The following is a 20000-nucleotide window of genomic DNA, read 5'->3' as shown; positions in this document are numbered from 1 at the left end:
AAAGTGCCCCATTTGTAAATAATGTAAGCTTTGTGTTCCCGGTTTCATCCTGGATCCGTATCGGTTGTCTAGGCATCTTCTTGTAATTCATCCGGACGAGCGCATTTCAGCTTCATTGCGCGCCAATGGTCAGTAGTCCTGTATTCAACTTGTCACAACCTAACAAAGCAACCCAGTTGCGTTCATTAAGCTCCAGAGGATCCAGAACTGCAGAGGGCCAGTGCAGTTTGGAAAATTGAATCCTGTCGGTAGTTGTTTTGTTCTGGCCCCTGCTCGGACGTTCCTCTCCGTCCCGGTGGATTACTATCTACAATTAATCCTACCATTCCCGGAATGTGAATAATAGTGGTGTGGTCATTATGGAATGGTACGTTAACGCGTCCGACTACACCTGCATGTTGGTGGAGCTCTCTCCTCCAAGTTTTCGGCTCTGAATGCTGTCCATGCTCGGAGCACCCTTCCTTTATGAAGCGCCGAACACCAAACCATCCATTGGATCCATTTTCGTGGAATCCTTTGTGGCATCGGTGATGGGCTGCAATATGATGTAGCGCTTTGCATGCTTTGCGGAAGGCGCTCCCGGTCTTCTTCCGCCGACGATAATAGAGCATCCACAAGTCGACGTCGACGGATAGATGGATGAAAACGTCGTAGACGTTTCCCCAACCTTGCTCCACATTCAAGGACCACCGGTCGCCCGGTTCCCCGGGATCGTCATTGTAATAAATATGAATTGCAAATCAGAAAGGGAGAGTGTAGGAAAGGGTGTAAGGGGGAGGAGGTCGCGCAGGTAGTCCATGTAGGTCCCCTCGCTCGCAAGGTGAGTGTATGAAGCCTTTACATAAGCTGTACGCTGTTTGACCATCCGTATCATCATCTCCTGCCAGGACCGGGACGTGGGGATGATGGGAAATAAAGTAGGACGCTCGTCGTGCAGCTCAAGCAGCTTCTCATTCCCTTACGTGTATGCTCGAACGGTGTAAGCACGATATGGCCAGGCATACCAGGTTCCTAACCAGCCACCCAACCAGCCACTCGCTCGCTCGCCTCTCGACCTCGCACATCGTTTGTCTGATGATGAGGCCAAGAATTTAAATTGAATTTTTGAATGTATGCAAACCTGGCGCGGAGAGACAATCCGGGGGAGCGTCACGTACCTCGAGCGAAACACACGGATTCTTGCCAACTTGGCTTGCCCGTCCTTGGAGAATGTTTAAGCCAAGCAACATTCAACTTCGCCATTACATTACGAGGACACGCAAAGATCTGTCCACGGAAACCGCACCATGGAGGACGCTAGAGTGTAAACTGTGTCGTAGACCACAATTTGTGGCCCAGGTCCTGGTTCAGGATTTAATTTTGTTTCATGTCAGATCACACCTACGGCCCACCATCACCGCTCCGCGTGCTGTGCGCACAAGAGCATAGAACATAAATCCTATATTTAGCGCCACTCCAGCCTGGCCTGGCCTGGCCTGGCTTGGCCTGGCATTTTCTAAATAAGCTCGGTCGCCTGCCGGGCGTTTCCCGAACGTTTTTTTTTTTCATCGTCCTTCCGCGAACACGAATTTCGAATCGTCGCCACCGTCGTCATCCGTGGCCGTTTTCTCACACTCGTTTAGCACTGAGCGGTTCTAATGCTGCGAGCGTTTCTTCGCGCTTTCTGCTTCGTACGCCAAACGGATGATGTGGCGGACGTCCTTGGCCGCTGGCCGACGTGAGAGTGGCTCGCTTCCGCTCGGTTCCATTCCATCGCTTAGTGGCGTTGATGGAAGGACTAAAAATAAACACGGAGCTTTTGCTTCTTATCAAAAACAGGATGCCATCACCGACCGGTGCTCTGTGACTGTGAAGGCGAAAATAGCGACAGAGATCCAGCATGTGAGAGCGGAACGTTTTTTTTTCTTCTTCTCTCTCTGCAACTGCAAAACTGCACTACTCTGTAAAGCCGTTAGGTTAGAGTGAATGTGTTTTTGACCATATCTGGTTGGTATGGAAAGGAAAAGCGGGAAGTAATTGTCAACGAGAAGGAGTAGCATTCAGCGATGACAGTAGTTCTCGATAATGGAAACTGTTATATCCGATGGATCTGTCGTTGGTAGAGGGGCAATTGAGTGTCGCAAGTAGTTTACAGAGCTTTCTGCGACTGCAGTGAGTAAAGATTGAGTGACGAAAGATACCAGATTTGTTTGCAATCCTTCCTATCGTTCTCGTTTATCGGAAGCCAGCAAAATAACATTCGAAGTGGATGATTGCTACCAATGGAGGCGCCAGGTGCTCCACTCGCGAAAAAATTATTAAATCCTTGATCTGACCGCAACAACTGGTTTATTGACCAATATTTATTCACTAATAAATATTCTAGGATAAATTTCACAATATTTCATGCTTTTGTACCAAAAATATTCCAAGACAGATTACATATTTGGCAAACCGATCAAACGTTCGATGATGATTCTTCAATCCGAGCATGTTTTGAGTACATTTTGAGAATTATTCCATAAATCCTTCATCACTTATAACCTACAAATCACAATCCGAGACCAGACCAGCCGAGACCACTGAACAATCACCATTGGGTTTTCCACGTGGATGCCTTTGGTTTTCAGTTTCAGTGACCAACCCTCCCCGTACGGTGCCCAACTCATATTCCGCCACTACGCTTCTGCTGACACGTGCAGAAATTATGTTCTATTGTCTGCAATGTGGTTTACGCCATGCGCTAACACCGCGCCGCATATCCATTAAGTGGCCTCTCTTCGGAGGGGGGGGCGCGCCAGCCAGCGACCGAATCCTAAGTGCAGTTGCCGTTCCGTTGCCGACTCTGTGTGTGGTGCGACCGGATACGTTCTCGTGTTGGTCCATTCATACATCAAACCACTCCAGAATGGTGACCATCTGCGCTCCACTTTCCACATAGTCCCTCCTTCTGGCAAAACCGAATCGAATCCTCATCGCCAAATGCACCCGATAATGACAAAGAAAGACCAATTTAGGTCGCACAACCAAAAACACCTCCATCGAGCGGTCAGCTCTTGTGTCGGTGTGTGCACGCGCCCCCGAGTGAACAGAGGTCAGCCTGGCATGCCAGACCAACGTCAGAGAGTCACAGAAGCGAGCGAGGGGCTTATAGTTTTCTGGAGTGTGGGGGACGCGACGCAACTTTTAGCATAAATCGGGGCTGCTGCAACTGTGGTGCTCTGGTGTTGCTGCTGCTGCTGCAATGCAGTGTCGGGGTTTTGGGACAGTGTAGGTCCACGCCGATCGAGGCTACGTAATCGAGATATTACGGAAGTGAATCAATCTCATTCTGTAGACTCTTATTTGTTCGAGTGTTATGCTAGAGTGTTAAATTGAAACGCTTTTTGACGCTTGGGCACAGAAACGGAATCAATTGATAGAAAACATGTTGCAAATCTCATCCTGGAGGGAAAGAGAACAGCTTTAAGTTGTGCTTAGTATGTTATGAGAACGATTTTCTTTAAACTCAGTAATTTGACAATTTCTAACGAGATGAAACAGTATCCTCAACCCATTCAGGAGACCCTTAGCCTCTACACTTAAGCACTCCTCCCGTGCCGCACTGGTTGATTTCACCCTCGAGCCCATTGCTCGACAAATGCAGGGGAAGCTCTAGCACCGACGAGCCGCTCCATCGATTGGTCTCTCAGGGCGCCAAGCACACCAAGCGGTGCCAAACATGGCTACCGTGGTCCCCTTGCTACAAAGTCTATGAACTCGAAGCAAATAAGATTAATTGTCGCTGGTTTCTGCTCCGTTCCAAACAAACAGAGGCCGTCGGCCATTCCGGTTCGTGCTTTCTCCCTTCTCTCTGCCAAAAACGAGCGTGGTGTGCGCCTGGAGGCCTGGCACACCGCGGGCATCACAACGAACCGGCGACTCACATGATAAATAATCGTAAAAAGATAATAATAATAATAAAATTTGGCAACGAACCAACCGTCAGCACGGTCGGTGCCCAACGGTCCTCCTCCCGTCGTCGTCGTCGTCGTCGTCGTCGGTGGCGACAACGACCAAATCCCGGGAACTGAAAGAGAACCAGGGATACAGCACCCAGGGAGACCATTTTTGGGGTTGGAATATAAACTGGGACATCATTAAAATTTTTAGCCCAACAAGCCCGGTTCCCGACGAGCCTCCTCTGTCTCTCTCTGTCTCGGAGCAGCACCAGGAGGCGTCTTATCTCTAGGAGGGCCACTGCACTCGACTTTCTCGATTTTAATTGCCAAAAACGTTCGACCTGCCCCTGCTGCTGGGAGCTGCGATACCCGTGACCGCTCCAACCGTCTTGAGTTGAAACTTATAATGAGCTCTCGACTACTAGCGAGCGTGTGTGTTTGGTGTGCTGGTCCGGTTGCTAAAGCTGCCTCTCTAAACCATGGCCTATCGCTGAGACACACCGAATGGCCTAAAGCCCTGAAAAAAGGGCCCTACCCACACGGCCACCAGGAGTTATGATTTATCCTGCGGGCATGGAAATTGAAGACAAATAAATGAGACCGACCGACGATAAGCGACAATTTATGGTCCTCTTCCACGGTGACCGCAGCCACAGACAAAACACGGTTTCGAGCACGGTTTTCACCGTAAACTCTCGCTCGCTCGCTGTGTGGTGTGCTGCAGCGCAACATCCTTCCACCAGAAGTCATAAGACGGAAAAACGGAGACGAGAAAGAACCTCCACGCTCGCTCGTTCCCGAAACTAATGGTCGGTCGTTAGATCGGCACGCTTTTCCGCAGTCCGTATCGTACCTTAGTTCCTTTCCACCGAAAGCCACGGGAACGGGAGCGGATCATAAAACGGGAAATTGAACGCCACGCCGTCCGTCCGGCGTGTCAATCTCACGCGCGTCCCTTGCTGCGATCCGCATTTTTTTTTTCACTGACTCAGCACCACCGGAAGTGGAGTGATTGTGTGACATCTTCTTTCTTACTCACTTTCCTCTCGCTCTCTCTCTCTCCATTTCTCTCTTGCAACAGATAAGGCACCATCGGAGGCGACATTCCGGGGCACCGAGTTCCTGTCGTACGATCTGGGGCAGACGGGCGGTGAACCGATCGTCAGTGCGCAGGATGCCATCACGCTGTACTTCCGCACCCGGCAACCGAACGGATTGCTCTTCTACACCGGTAAGTAGCACAATGGATTGCTTCTCATTTCGGGCCGAAAAATGGACGAAAGTACGGAATTCGCAACGGATCGGCCTACATCGCGGCACATCGTAGCGTCACGAGTAGCGAGATTCGGAGCCGGAGCCACGGAGCGATTGTCACCAACACTGGGGATTGGGACTGGGACTGGGAGTACAATCGTAAAGTTAAACATTACCGAGGGGTCATGGTACGCAGCGTACGTTCAGCGTCCCCGCGTCCCCGTGGTACCATCAACGTGTGTTATGGTCGATGTCGATGTTGTCCCATAAAACTCCTTGCAGTGAGCGCGACAAACACTCCTTCTCCTGCTAGCTGTCGATCCCGTTTGACCTCTCGACTAAACCTCAGGAGCTCGGGGGTTGAAGAAACAAAGGCACAATGGTTGACGTGAGCCAGGTACACCAAGCGCTTACCACGGGAGACTTTGGCCTCGACCTCGGTCAGTTAAAAAGGGAAAACTGAATGAAATACACCATTGCCATTGCTCGGCTCTTCTCGTGCAGTCTAGTGACGGGGTCATAAAAATATTACCTAATGCTCTCCACCTTCACACAGAACCACCCGGGGGGGGTGGGCGGGTTAGAGACTTTCAACGCATTCTCGTTGGCCCCTTTGCTGGTGGTACTCGCTCTCCCTCTTTTTTTTCTCTCTCTCTCTCTCTCTCTCTTTGTCTCTTTGTCTCTTTGTTGACTGGGTTCCATTGATTTCACGCAGTCCAAAGGAAGCTCGCACGTTGTAGTTCGTAGCTGAGCTTTGAAGCACTTTTCTATGGAAGCTTCTTTTGTATCCTGGAGTGACACCTTTACGGCTACGGGATCGTAGCCAACACCACGACGGGGACCACCCCAAGCGGTTGTAAATTGTGCCTTTGCGAGATTGAGATGCACACATTCACCGATAGAGCTCATCCCGCCACACTGCTCCACAGCAAATCTGCTGCAAAAATACACGAGAGAGAAAGAGGGAATTTTATGAAACAGAGAGACAGAGAGAGAGAAAGCAAGAACGAGTGCGAGTGCGATAGCGATGGTGAAACGATAAACGCGGAGCATCTTTTATGGACGGATGTAATCTAATTAAGATAATTGCTGCTTTGCTGCTGGCCGTCCCCTCAACGATGGTCCACCTGGGACACCGAAGGACAACCGAAGAGGTGAAGCCAACCGGCAGACGGGGAGACGCGAGAGAATTGCATCAGACCATCCTCTTGGAGTAGTAGCTTCATGCTGGATATGGAGCTGGACTTTGTGGGGTGTTCTTGTCGAGCACACATACAAACACCACCCCTTCTATCCATCCCTTTGGTAATACCGTCCACTGAACACCAGCATCTAACACCAGCGAAAGGGGGGGGGGGGGGGAAATTAAAGATTTCCGCTCCTTTACCCAACATGTGTGTCGTCTTCCGTTTCCGAGCAAGCAAAATGGGGAACGTTTTTCGCCGAAACTGTTTCGCCTTTCGCCTGATCGATACCGGAAGCACACCGAACGCACACACCGACAGGGACACTTGGTTGCGTCTCGGTTCTGGAAGAAAATCAATTTTGCTCATTAAACTTTCATTAGCAATGGCGGTGTACCGGTGGAGTGCTCGGTGAAGCTTCTGCCCGTGGTGGATTCACCACGCACCACACACCCGGGGCCGCGCAACTTATCGGTCCGGATGGGGCTTGTTGTTGCGGCGCCGTTGAATTCCCTGGAACTGTTTCCGATTTCTGCGCGGGCGCTTTCGGTCGATTTGAGCTCCACCGTGAGACCACAAGGAGAAGATAGCGGTGTCGATCCCGTGGCCGCGGAGTAAATATTTATATCCGAATCGAATTAAAATTGATTTGATTTGTTTGAAGTATGTGTATGTGTGCTTAGCGTGTGTGTGGATTGCTTGAAGAGGAATTAACCGAAAGGGCTGGCAAAGAGAGAGAGAGAGAGAGAGAGAGAGAGAGAGAGAGATAGAGAGAGATTTAGAGTGAGAATAACATTTATGCGGTGGTGATTGGTCATTCCCTGAGGGGTTTTGGAAGGTACATCGGATTGCCATCCACTGTTCCCACTAAAAATAGCCATCGACAGTTCCCGGGATTCCGCGGTTGAAAAACAGATTACACATAACTGGAGCCGGAACGGTTTTGCAGTTTGCTGGCGGGACCGATACCGGGACGGGGCCGAGAGTTAGCACAGTTAGCAATCAACCGCGTGGCATCGATTGGCATTAGTGATGATGGGTAGTACTGCTTTTGGGATGGATTAAGAAGGCAAACGGACGATACCAAAAAAAAAAAGCCGGATGCAACTCACGGATGGCTCACGTTGGTCCATAATAGGATCGGTTTTAATTGCGAAATGTATTTTTGATGAGCCTCGACTACCGTAAACCGTGTGCTCTGTCGGGTTGATAAAGGCGAGTATCTGCTCTCCAGTCCATGCAACATCGGAGCGATGAGTTAGCAAGGTGAACGACGGTTTACAATTTTAATTGTCCGGTCATGTTATAACACAAGTATTTATGATCACCGGCCTTTATGATGAAAAGATAAAGAGGAATGGTTTCCATCTCGCTTTTCAAATGATGCTACAGTGCGGTGCTTATGATTCATTGATGCTGGATGTTGATTATTAATATTCAAATATGGACTCTTGCGTGTAAATAAGTTGGTGGAAAACTGTACGTTGGTGAGTGAGTGTGCATGGAATTGCGATATGATCATGAGATATTCGACCGGCAACTAACACAAAACTAAATTAAACCACATATTTTACAAAGCTACTAAACTGCTCGGTTGTCTATAAACTATACAGTGACCTTACTGTACTGTTTTGCTTTCATTTCTCTACGTCCATTTACGATTAAAAACTGATTGAGTCCATCGTCAATCACATTTATCCAGACTACACTTTGTAAAAGCCAATTGCTTTCAAAACAGTCGAATTCTTTATTCCTTTAAACAGGAAGAAATTTCTAGATCCCTTTGTTAAAAATTAAGGCAGCTTGGATTAAGGACAGGTCGGTCAATAAGTCTCTGGTCTGTTTTATAAATAGTGCCTCTAACACAAAAAATCAGTTCTTGGTTCGATGTGGTCGGTCAATCAGAGTACGGCCACGTTTTAAATAAGCATACCTGTCGAAAAGTGTTAATTTTTCTGGGGCAGACGTGCCATAAAGTTTTTCAAACCTTTGTTTTGCCTCAATAATTTCATCGAAAAACGGAATTTGATGAGCATAATGATTTTTATTTTATTCGCTGGATGCGTTGAACTAGTGAAGTAGCGTTACTGAAACATCAATAATAACTTCCATAAAAATTATCCAAATGACGTAAAAATTTGACAGAACACCGAAAAGTGTCCGGTCTATAGCATTAAAAACTGATTTTTGTATTAGAGGCACTATTTATAAGGCTGACCGGAGACTTGTTGACCCATATGCTCTTCTGGGTGAAATGGATGCATTTCCATGCGAAAATTATCGTCCGTTATTCGTCCCTTTTGGCCAACTCACACCTACTGAGGAATAGGTATAGCACCAACCAAAATCGAACAGAATCATCCCCAGAGACAGTAAAATGGTACTTAACCTTCCGCATTTTCCTCCATTTAAAACTTACCTTTTATTCCTCCTTTCGATTCGGTATTTTATTAGTAACGTTATCATCAAATATTTTATCTAAAAGCCCTGAGTGTCCTCAAATGTAAATTATTAGGAAAGACCTCAACCGTAAAATTAATGATATGGGGCAAAGCTTCTTCACAGCAGTTCATGTGGCTGCAATGTGGAGCAATAAAAATACTTTCCTAACATAGAGAAAGAGAGAGAGAGTGCATTTAATCGACACAGAAATGAAAGACAGCTGATTACGTGACAGAGAACCGTGAAGGACGTAGATTTATCGCCAAGTCCTACTTCGTGCTATCAGCGCGCGATGACGTACGTTTAGCTACCGCGCCAGCTGCTAACCCTGCAGGCCAGCTTAGAAAAGACCAAGCTACCATTAATCCACCCGCAGCACTCTGTCCGGCAAATTAACTGATCTGCCTAGCGTCACACACCAAGGCCAGTAGCGAACTGGGGACTAGTACGTCAACCCCGTATGATCATTTTATCCGAGCGTAACGCAAAAGACAAATGGTACTACTGGTGGCCTCGAGTACGAAGCCCCGGGGGGGAAGGAAAACCAATCGAGGAACACGCGCGCCCGCCTCGAGGAAGACTATCGAAGAAGATGGTTGATTGATGGACTCTTCTCTGTCCCGACGCGTCAACCATCACTTGCGCCAGCGCCATCAGGTCATTATTCATCATTTAGCATTCACATCCCTGCACACACAGAGTGCTGGCTGGCTGGATGGCTGGCTGGCTGGCTGGTCGGGCTACATGCATGAAGGCCACACAGCATAACCGGACGAGGAGGAATGGGAAGGAATTATGCTTTTCAAGGTGACCTTTGTTTTCGAACCAAACATGGCATGTGGATTATTCCCCTGCACTCTTTAGTAGCTTCGTTTACGTTATGTTTCCTTTTGAAACTTCTCGCAACATGTCGCTCAACATCGTTAAGGTCAATGGACGCCGTTGCTCTTTGGCGGTTGTTTCGTTTCGTTTCGTTTTCGGGCTGTCAATCGGCCAATTTGCCTCTTTCTTTTGCCACAAAACTTTTGCCACACGACGTTCTTAAGGGATCAATCACTCACGATAGACACTGCACCGGAGACAGTGGCCTCTGTCTCCCATTAGAACAGGAACGCGACATTCCCTGGGCACCAAAACCGGAGGCTTCCAAATCCCAATCGACGAAGGCGAACTTTGGCGAAGCGTCGTCGTCTCTCGATCAATCATAAACGTTACCAACCTCCCAACTCCCTCTATCCCGTTGGCAGTTGGCAGACGCAGTGACGACGATGCACTGCCAACGAATTCATGACCTCGCGCAACGCCAAGAAGTTTGCCAGCGAGTGGCTGAGAGCGGGAGAGCACACGCCACGCGAACCACAAAACACTGTAGCACCCTTTGGCAGCGCCGGAAGAACACAGAAGAGGGCAGAGGCACCGGGCAGAGCCAATCGATCAAAACGGCCTTTTAAATTGGCTCCTCTTCCCCCTAGTGGGTGGATGGAGGGATCATCATGCGATTCCGCTTCCAGAGTCCCTTGCGGTCTCAATTTTTGGTTGGTACACCACGCAAGCCACACAACGCCAAAGAACAAGCTAAAAGCAATTTGGGGCCATCTGCGCCTCCATCAAAGAGTTAATACACTCCAGTCCGCGGTCTCTGGCATGTCGCGGCGGTGGCGCAACGAACCGACGACGCTTTGTGGATGATCCTTTGTTGTTGTCCCGCGAGCTCCGCAAGCGAACGACAGTAAATCAAAGCCATTGCGCCCGTTAGCCACCAGCAACAGCAGCAGCAGCAGCAGCAGCAGCGGCAGCAGTGAGAAGGTTTGTCATGCTGCCAGCTGGTCGATCGATTGTTCCTTCCTCCCTGGGTGGCCACCATCGCTTTCATAGGCCAGCCAGCACATTCCAGCCGTGATAATTGGATTCCTCGCTCGGTTTTTTATTCGTTTTGCTGCCCAAGATTGTTATCAGTAAGCAATGGGAAGCGAAGGAGAGACAGATAGAGAGAGAGATAGATAGAGCCATTAATGCAGACGCACCACACAGAAGCTCATCACTCATTCAGCTTCCCTTCTCCATCGCCGTCGTCATCCTTGTCGTCGTTGTTGTCGTCATCAGCCGGAGGTGGCGATGGCAGGTGACAGCTTCATTTCCGCAGCGGTGCACTCGGAACTCATTACTCGAGCGAACGCGCGCGCGAGAGACCGCGTTGATAAATAAAATCAACTGCGACGTTAATTACTGTAGGCTGAGGTCACACACTGGCGGTGCTGTTGTTGCTGCTGCTGCTGCTGCTGCTGTTGTTGATGTGCACGATGTGGAGTCATTAGGACCGAGGGCCTGGTGGCTGGTGGCTGGTGGCTGGTGTGGTTAGCGTGACGACGGTTCGTGTCACGAAGTGCATAAAGGTTTCCCTTCGCGTAGCAACACTGAAACACTCGTGTGGCAAAGGGAAGTAGGCGTTGAATTGCGCTTCGGTGGTGCAAGGGCGCTGTCAGGGCCAATCCTTCGCGTCCTTCGCTTGCTACGAACCTGCAAATTCATCCTGCACATGCCGCGTCACGCCATTTGGTCCCCAAAAAATCCTCTGCATAAGGGTCTGAACCGGTGGCCCTCGATGCTTAAAGTGGATGTGGTTTCCGTATTTAAGCATTCTCATTTCAAGAGGGACGGGTCGCGTGGTCTCTGAAGCAACAAACGGAATTTGATGCCGTGAAAGCGCTGGTTTTTTTTATTCCACGAGTCCGGCCTGCGCCACGAAACTGAATCGCACAACAAAATGCATTTCCCACTTTCACGAGGAAGCCAATTTCTACTTTGTCATTGCAGCAATCCGGGGTCCGGGTTGTTTTTGTTCTCGATACGGTTGTAATCCTTTTCCTGTTCACGGGCCACGCGCACCACGCTCTCTCTCCTCTTCGTGTACGCTAAAATTGCTGGCAGGCAATGCTCACAGGAACACGCTTTCTTCCGTTGGCGACTTATCGGCCTAGCGTGTAGCGTGAAAATGTCACAGTTCACCCGTTTCGTTACATGGAAAATGCATTTTTCGCTTCACCGTACTCTGCGCTACATTCCGCGTCCCCCTGGTATCGATAAACGGGGACACGCGCAGATTGCGGCTCGTTAATATGCATGCAGAGGTCACGCTGGGAGTAGGACCATTTATGGGGAGGTCGTGGGAGGGAAGTATGTTCATCATAAAAGCCCCATTCAAAGGAGCAGGCAAGAGGAACGCGGGAACATAACACCACCACAAAATGTAATAATCAAGGATATAAGTGGTAACCACCGCAATGTTGTAGTTCGAGGAAGGAATTTCGTGAAAAAAGAAAACAAATTTAGTTCCAAATACGGGTGTGTAGCATGCCGTTTTGCTGCATAATGGTACTGAACCGAACCGATCGCCACGGTTGAACAGCTGTACTGAGCCTCGCCAGGACACCAGCCCGCCTAGTGACGCCAGCTAAGCGCAGGAAAAAATGGGGAATTCGTGTACCTTTACCGGCGTGGTGGTGGCGACGGCGATACAGGTGGTGCTAATGGAGTATGGTCGTGATGAAAATTTAATAAGCAGAAATTTATGAAGGTTCCTAACCTCCCCCCCACCCCCTCCCAAAACGAAGCGTCGGTGCTTCGTTTTTGATTCCTCATTCTCGTGGGTGCGGTTACGCGCAGAGCTGCTTTATGTTTGCCTTCCTACTGTTACCAACTTGCCATACCACGGTATGCGGCATGGCCATTTTTGGCAACCATTTGCGACCGGACTGGAATTGAGATATGGCCGAATGGATGCGTCGTGATTGATGGATAATGGGGAATGGTGCTTTTGATGCGTCAAAGAAGGAACAAAACGAGATGCTGAGGGACGGCGATGTAATGTTATAAAGTGGCGAGATTGGTTGGTTTTTTAAAGATCCAAGGTTCTTTAACCTTTTGGCTGCATAGTGAAAGTGTGCCACATATTGACGATTGCTGTGAAATTTGTCCCGCTAGCTAACTACTGCAAAGGAGGATCGTAATACCGAAAAGTCACTCAACGTTTCCGGCAACAGATTCATAATCATTAAAAAGGGAGTTGGTGTCTGATAGACAGTTGTTTGCATACGATAAACGAAAACGATGATTGTAAAACGTAAATTTACCCGATACCCAATGTTAAAAGCTGTGTAGTACCGCATTTGGTATCGACTATCGCGTTCAGTATGGAGCGCAAGAGCTACATCCGATTATAGATTAATTCCTTGACTAATACAACCATCGATTGTATTGTTTCGTGATGCACCAAATAGAGATGTTAATAGTCGAATTCGGTTTTCCATTTATCAGTCTTTTGCTCTTAACTTATCTTACGTATTCACTTGTTCCAAACTGATAAACAGCTTCCTGTAAATAAGTGCGGTACGAACAGGTGATATATCAGCGTAGTATTTTAGTTCTGGTGTTAGTTTGTATAAACAATGCTAAATCCATTCAAATACATTATGCTGCTTAAAATCACTCTGTGGAATTGGAATATGTTTCAAATACAATTGTTGGAGACAATTAAACACATTTTCTTTGTATTTTGAATCCTTGAACGTGATATTATAACTTGGCATATCACCAAATATCGCTTGGGATTTCTTTGTGCAGAAGAATGCAGTTTTGTAAAAAAAAGTTCTCTCGTACAAAAATCAACAACCGTTTACAAAAAATCCTTTATCTTAACTGTTCAATTGAGTTGTGTAATAATGAACTTGAATGCGTCCCATCTACTCAACCGTGTGGTTCACTGACATTGAAAATTATTCCAAAAAGATACACGAACCACCACCACCTCAGTTACAGCTACTGAAATTCAATTTGTCTGCTCTTTCCATGTGCACCACGTACCACGCAACCGGTTAAAGGTCACGGAACCGATTATCTGAATCTGGCGCTACGCGACGGTGGCGTATCGCTGACGATGGGCCTATCGAACGGGAAGCAGGAGATGCACATCAAACCGTCCCGCGTACGCTTCGACGATCACCAGTGGCACAAAGTAACGGTTCATCGGCGCATCCAGGAGGTGAGTAGAGTGGGCCTTCGAGTGTGGTCATACCAGACCTGACCTATACCACCTGTGTACGTAACACCTGGTTCTTTGGTATTTTTTTCATGCAGATATCATCGATTACTAGCTTCTGTCGGGTGAGTATACGTCGTTGGAACACGTTCCTGTTCTCGTGAATATTAATTTCGCGAATCTATTCAAATCTCATTTTGCACGGCGAGAGTGTGTGTCTGTATGTGTGTTCACCGGATCCACCGAAGGATAATGTTGATATGATTAGAGCCGCTGACTAAGTTGGCCTCTGAGTACCGTTACTTGACCCAGCTACCAGCTGAACCCCCAAAGGGCTCTCTCGCTACGCTCTCCCCTCAACCACTCATCATCCGGCCAATCCGTGCTGGAAGGGAAAATGTCATTAATCATTTCCGTCCTACGGATACCAACGGTCACCCCCTCTCATTCATTAATGGGTCAGTGGCATACCTCGGGCAGTTTGTAAAAAAAAATGGAGGAGAAAGAAAAAAAAGTAAAGTTATGACACGACGAGACTGGCCGTGCCCTGGCCCCCGGGGGTGCCCGTGACCAGCACCACAGGCTCTACTAAGTTCACCGAGTCATGTTCCTTGAGTGAAGCACTAATTAACGCCTCCTCATTGTGAGAACTTTTCCCATTTTGCCTCACTCACTCACTCGCTCGCTCGCTCTGTGCACGGACGCGCAATGGAGCACTTCCCATTAGGCGAATCACCATCAATTGCAGGCAGCGTGAAACCAGCACCAGTGTGTGCGAACACAGCGAACGAAGCAGCGAAGAGTGAAGCTACCGGAAGATTATGTAGATACAACAGTCTACGGTGCAACATGGCGGCGGCGGCGGCGGCTGGGGCGGCACTTCATGGCGGCACCATCATCACCGCCAGGCCCGACAGCACTCGATAGGTCAATGAAGCCCGAGCAATGAACCGACCCTTCCGACGAAAAGATAGAACGAGGGAACGAGACCTTCAATAGTGCAATGAGACCTTTTGCCCACTCATTTATTTGCCGCTGCTGCCACTCGCTAATGGTCTGAATACATTTGCTCGCTATCCTCCTGCGCCCTGACCCCCCTCCTAGCTCGGCACTGTCATGATGGCCAACAAAAGTTTCTTATTCTTTTCGCCGTTCTTTTCGTCCCCCTTCGTAACTTGATGGGCCCCTAAGGCCTTGTATTGACTTGCAAGTAGCTCGGCCGCGCGAAGAAGCTGCACAACCTACTACAAACGGGGGGATTGCAGCACGCGAATCAACAAAAGAATTAGCTTGAAGGCTTGGCAGGTTCTTGAACAGCCGCGAGAAGCACAATAGCACTCTCAGTGGCCGCACCGTTGACGATGGGCCTGCTGGGCTTTTACACTGGGCGTCGGTGTCAGAAGGCGTTGCCCTCGAGAAACAATATTCGTCGAGTACGATTCCGTGTGTTTTTTTTACGTTTTCCCCCTATGCCGGTTCATTTAAAGATGTGGAACGCGAGATTTGGTGACTACTTGAGTTGCATTTCTCTTAAAAATCTTCAAAATACTCACCGAGAAAGGAAGGTCTTCCTGTTCGGTGTGGTGTGAAGCAAGGAGGCACCTCAAACCTCGATCGTTTTCTTAAAAAGCTCGCTGGTTAACAAGAGCCACACAGAACCGCCAAACAGTGGCCATGTGTTGCTGAAGTTAAGAGCGCGACCACGCGGTTCCTCGACAGATGGTTGGAGGACTTGAGGTGAAGTTGAAGAAGGAATGCAGAACAAAAAGCCAGACACGGGCGCTAGGCGTTTGATGCCGTGGAACTAACGTACGGAAAGGATCTGCTATCAGGGGGCTACCGTTGCGCTACCTTTCTTCTGGATGAGTGCGTTGCAATGGATAAAGCCCGTTTGGCTTTGAAATGGTCGTTCTTTTGGCATTCCTTCCTTTCGACAAGTATGTCGCTGACGCGTTTGAAGCGCCTTTGCAACGCTTCACGGCACTTCCTGCCTGCCTTTTGAGTAAACATAATAGTTCCGCTAGAGCCTTGGTCCTAGAACAATTCGGAGGACTGCATAGTATTAACGGCGTCACGCCTTTTCACCGGTGAAACGTTAAATTTTAACATCGTTCCCAAAGACCGGTAAGGACCTTATGTTTTCCAACCGGCCTGTCTGCTCACATGACTTCAAACGCTCAACACCAATGCCCGGGGTTCGAATGTGTTTTTTTGGCTGAAGGGCTGAAGCACAAACAATGGCCCCGACATGGAGCCAGACATGCTCTCCTGGACTGGCTTCCTTGTCTACGGTAAAAGGTCTACGGAAAAGGTTGGCAACAAACAACCGAATGCGGCGTAACATAATAATGAAAACTTTCCGGCTCAACAGGCGCCTTCCTCGAATCCGTATGGCACGGAGAAACGGGACCCAAGAAACGGATCCTTTTGCAGGTGTGAATGCTGGGGCGGCAATCACATTATACCGAATACAGCGGGTCCTACTGTAGCCTGATCACGGTAACGCCGGTAGCTGGCAAACAGAGAGAGAGAGAGAGGGGAAGAGACCCGTACGGTTGAGCGCTGGCACGTACGATTGGACCCTTTAGTTTTGTCCGAAACTGGCTATTTATATACGATGGAACTTGAAAAAGGGGAATACTTTAGAAGAAAGTTTATGTTCCCCTTCCCGGCGAACCGATTCGATCCCCGGTCCGGCATTGGACTGCCTAGACGTCAAAAGACCTTTTGTTTAGTTGAGACATTGAGCGAGCGATCGAGCGATGCGAAAACAAAAGGGGTTAGTAGAATAGGAACAAGAAACATCTATTTCAGCGATCCTGCCCTACGGAAACAGGTTACTAACGGGGAACGGGGAGCACACAGCACAGACAACACTTGGCATCACTTGGCATCAGTTGGAGCTACTTACTAATCGTTCGAATCTGTTCCTGTTCCCTCAATGCTCTCCTTTCCAGCTGGTGGCCGTGGTCGACGATGTGTACACCGACCATTCGCACATTGCCGGCAAGTTTACGATGCTCTCATCCTCCCGCGTGTACGTCGGTGGTGCCGTTAATCCGCGGGCCCTCCTAGGTGCCCGTGTCCACAACAACTTTGTCGGTTGCCTTCGGAAGGTAAGTCACGGTGGCGCTGGTTCCCATCAAGCAATGTCGATTCCACAACAATTCCATTCCGTTTCCATTCCGTTTGCTTTCCGCAGGTTGAGTTTTCGGCCGATACGTTACGCCTGAATTTGATCGACTTGGCACGCACCGGTTCGAAGCTGATACAGGTGGCCGGGCGCGTCGACTACACCTGCCCGTCCGGTGATCCGCAGGATCCGGTGACGTTCACAACGCGTGAATCCTATCTGGTAAGTATATGGGCGACTGCCGTGAGGAGAGACAGAGAGACGAAGAGGATCCAAGGACGCGACTTGCAACAACGCGACAACACGGAACAACCTTTTCCGGTGGCCAGCCTGCGGGAACCTACGACGCTACAACAAAGTCATGTCATGTTTTGGCTAGGCTGCATCCGGTTGATTAACTTTAAATGAATCATTCCGCTTCACGGATGGTTGCACCACCGCCGCGGGGTTCTTCGAGGGAGTTCACGACCGAAGTATTCCGCCGTATGGTTGGGCCCTGTTGGTAGTAGTACTGGGCTGTAGAAGTAGTAGTAGTAGAAGCGGCAACGAAACTTTCCCAGCGTGAAGAAACCATCTCTCTGTGCAACCACCACCACCACCACCACTGCGAAGCCCGAAGGCGCCAACCCCGAAGGCGATGGCTAAAGTTTGGTCCAAGAAGAGCAAGAAACTTGATCCGTACCTCCGTCCGTCGGGGCCACGCAGAGCGAGGGGGAACTTGGTCTTGCGCCACGCAGCGGGTGTACGTTTTCACACGTTCCCGTTAACCGCAGAGGATCGTGTCCGTTGTTTTATGTAGATTTTATGCGGAAGAAACTATTCAATTTCATAGCACCCAGGATGGAAAGGGGATGCCGGGACCTCTTGATGTCACGATACGTCTATCTGGTCCGCAGCACCACTGACCAGTTCCCGTTGGACGGTTTTGCGGTTTAAAGTGGCGCACGTTGAGTTCACTTTGTCTTTAATGTTGTCTCCGGCAATCAGCATCCGTTAGCGTGTTCGAGATCGTGGTCGCAAAGGTATTTCTGCGTTCCGGCCGACATGATGACCTCCGGCAGTAGCTGGACATGTGTGTTTCTGTACTGTGGCACCGTTTACACCGCGTCATGGATGCAAGACAACAATGTTGAGCTCAATGGTTGGCCATTTCCTATACTACCACGACGTCAACGACACTTTGTTGGCGTATTCTGCAAACCAAACCGCTGGCAAACGAAAGGAAATGATTAGTGTATTCTCACACCAACATTCTCCCCCTCTTATCACTGCCAGTGCATCTTATCTTCGTTGCCGGAAATTGCCATCACAGCACATGAAGCTCCGTCCCCGAAACCACCACTATGTCCCACAGGATTGTAGGAGGACGCAACGGGAATTCCAGTCCCAAAACCCAGGCAAGAAAGTGTTTTGCTGAAGAAAGTGAAGTCCCAGGAGAACGAACTACTATGCACCACTATGTTGCACTGTGTGATGTTGATCCAGGTTTGGGTTTTTGGAGTGTACTGGAGATGGCATGGCGCTTTGTGCCAAGGTCCGTGTGACCAAACCGATAAAGTGCAGAAATCCGAGACTTCATCCTTATCTGGAACCAGTTTCGCTTTCCTTTGTCGCTATTCGGCTTCCGACTCGTCACAACCACAGGAGGTCTAAGTGACTAGTCTCTGGGACTAGAAGCGGACAAACGAGTGGCAAACAATCAGTCCGGAAAACAAAAACCACCCCCACGGGGGAACCGTGATCGTTGTGAGAGTGAATTGTTGTGCGTTTGCCGTTGACATTGTGCCCACAAATGCGGATATAATTCACACAGAGACCACACACTCCCTCGATCTTTCTCTCTCTCTCTCTCTCTCTCTAAGGCACAGCGACTGGTGCTTCCACCGAAGGACCTTAGGCTGGTCGGTTACCGTGAGCTGACATGTGTGAGACTGTGAGTTGCTCCTTGGGGGTCTTTGTAGCCGGCCATTTTGTCTGCTAAAGACGTACAGTAAAGCGGACAAATAGCATCACTCCGCGAGTAGATACGAGGACACCGAAGGTTAATTTTAACACCGGTATATTCGTCATGTTTTTTTTTTGCGGAACCGCAGCCAAAGTATGCTGCCACTGGCATGAGCATGAGAAGCTCATTAGCTACCGCGTACAAGATGCCGGTACCGGTGGCTACCGGTAGTGTAATCAGTTTTCCTCGGTTTCCTTTGAAGCATGAACTGGCTACTGGCTGATGCCCGATGTGCTAGATGGAGCACAATAATACGCTCACCGCATACCACGCACACCGGTGCGGTGCGGTGCGGTACGGTGGTCGCTTGTTCATCATCTTCATCTTCATCTTCATCTTCATCATCATCATCATCAGCAACATCAGTAACATCATCATGATCCCTCCGGCTTGGGCCATTATAATGATACAATGCCGCTACCGCTAGAACACAATAAGCCTTCCTCGTTCGCGCTCTCTCCCAGAACACGACCCAGAATAATGCCGTACAATCGGTTCGCCCCAGGGGGAGGGGACGCCTTAGCGAAACTTTGTACAATCATCTCAGTCAGCTAGCTACCGCAGCTGACAGTCAGCAACCAGTGACCGCAAACTCTCCCTCGCTCTGGACGCAAAGTTTGTAGCCGAGCAGCAGTTAAATGACTTCCCGGGAAAACCCTGGGCTGCCGCCAGAATGGTCCACAACCACTCGAGGGGCGTGAGGAAATCGGGAAGGAAGAGTGTCTTAAAACACTGAAATCTCGAATGTCAACTGCTGCTGCTGCTGTTGCTGCTGCTGCTGTTGGGTTGAAAACCACACCAAACAAAACGGTCGGATTGGCCGGATTCCGTCCACCGGGGACGATCAAATGATCCAACCGCAAAGTGCGAGATGAGCGACGGGATGAAATGTCAAATACACTCCACCCACGAACCCACAAACACACCCTCCCTGGGTTCTAGTAACGGATTACATTCGTAATGAAGGTTCCGCTCAAACTCCGAGATCCATGTCCCAATCTAGTTCCGGTTCCGGTTGCCAGGACAT

The 20000-nt window shown here is 49.2% G+C and overlaps 1 protein-coding gene across 5 annotated transcripts in view; it reads left to right on the top strand.

Annotated features, from left to right (window-relative positions):
- Positions 1 to 20000, top strand: part of LOC126570915 (neurexin-1) — a 94467-nt gene that overhangs the window by 49315 nt on the left and 25152 nt on the right. For all 5 annotated transcript variants that reach the window (XM_050229018.1, XM_050229020.1, XM_050229019.1 and 2 more), the window contains exons 7-11: positions 5002 to 5151; positions 13678 to 13838; positions 13934 to 13960; positions 16793 to 16951; positions 17038 to 17190. In XM_050229018.1, coding sequence (XP_050084975.1) covers positions 5002 to 5151; positions 13678 to 13838; positions 13934 to 13960; positions 16793 to 16951; positions 17038 to 17190 — 650 coding nt within the window. The remainder of the gene's footprint in view (positions 1 to 5001; positions 5152 to 13677; positions 13839 to 13933; positions 13961 to 16792; positions 16952 to 17037; positions 17191 to 20000) is intronic.

The sequence above is a fragment of the Anopheles aquasalis genome, chromosome 2 (assembly GCF_943734665.1).
Source record: "Anopheles aquasalis chromosome 2, idAnoAquaMG_Q_19, whole genome shotgun sequence".
Lineage (NCBI taxonomy): Eukaryota > Metazoa > Arthropoda > Insecta > Diptera > Culicidae > Anopheles > Anopheles aquasalis.
Note: the sequence above shows the minus strand (reverse complement) of the source record. Positions and strands in the feature narration are given on the sequence as shown.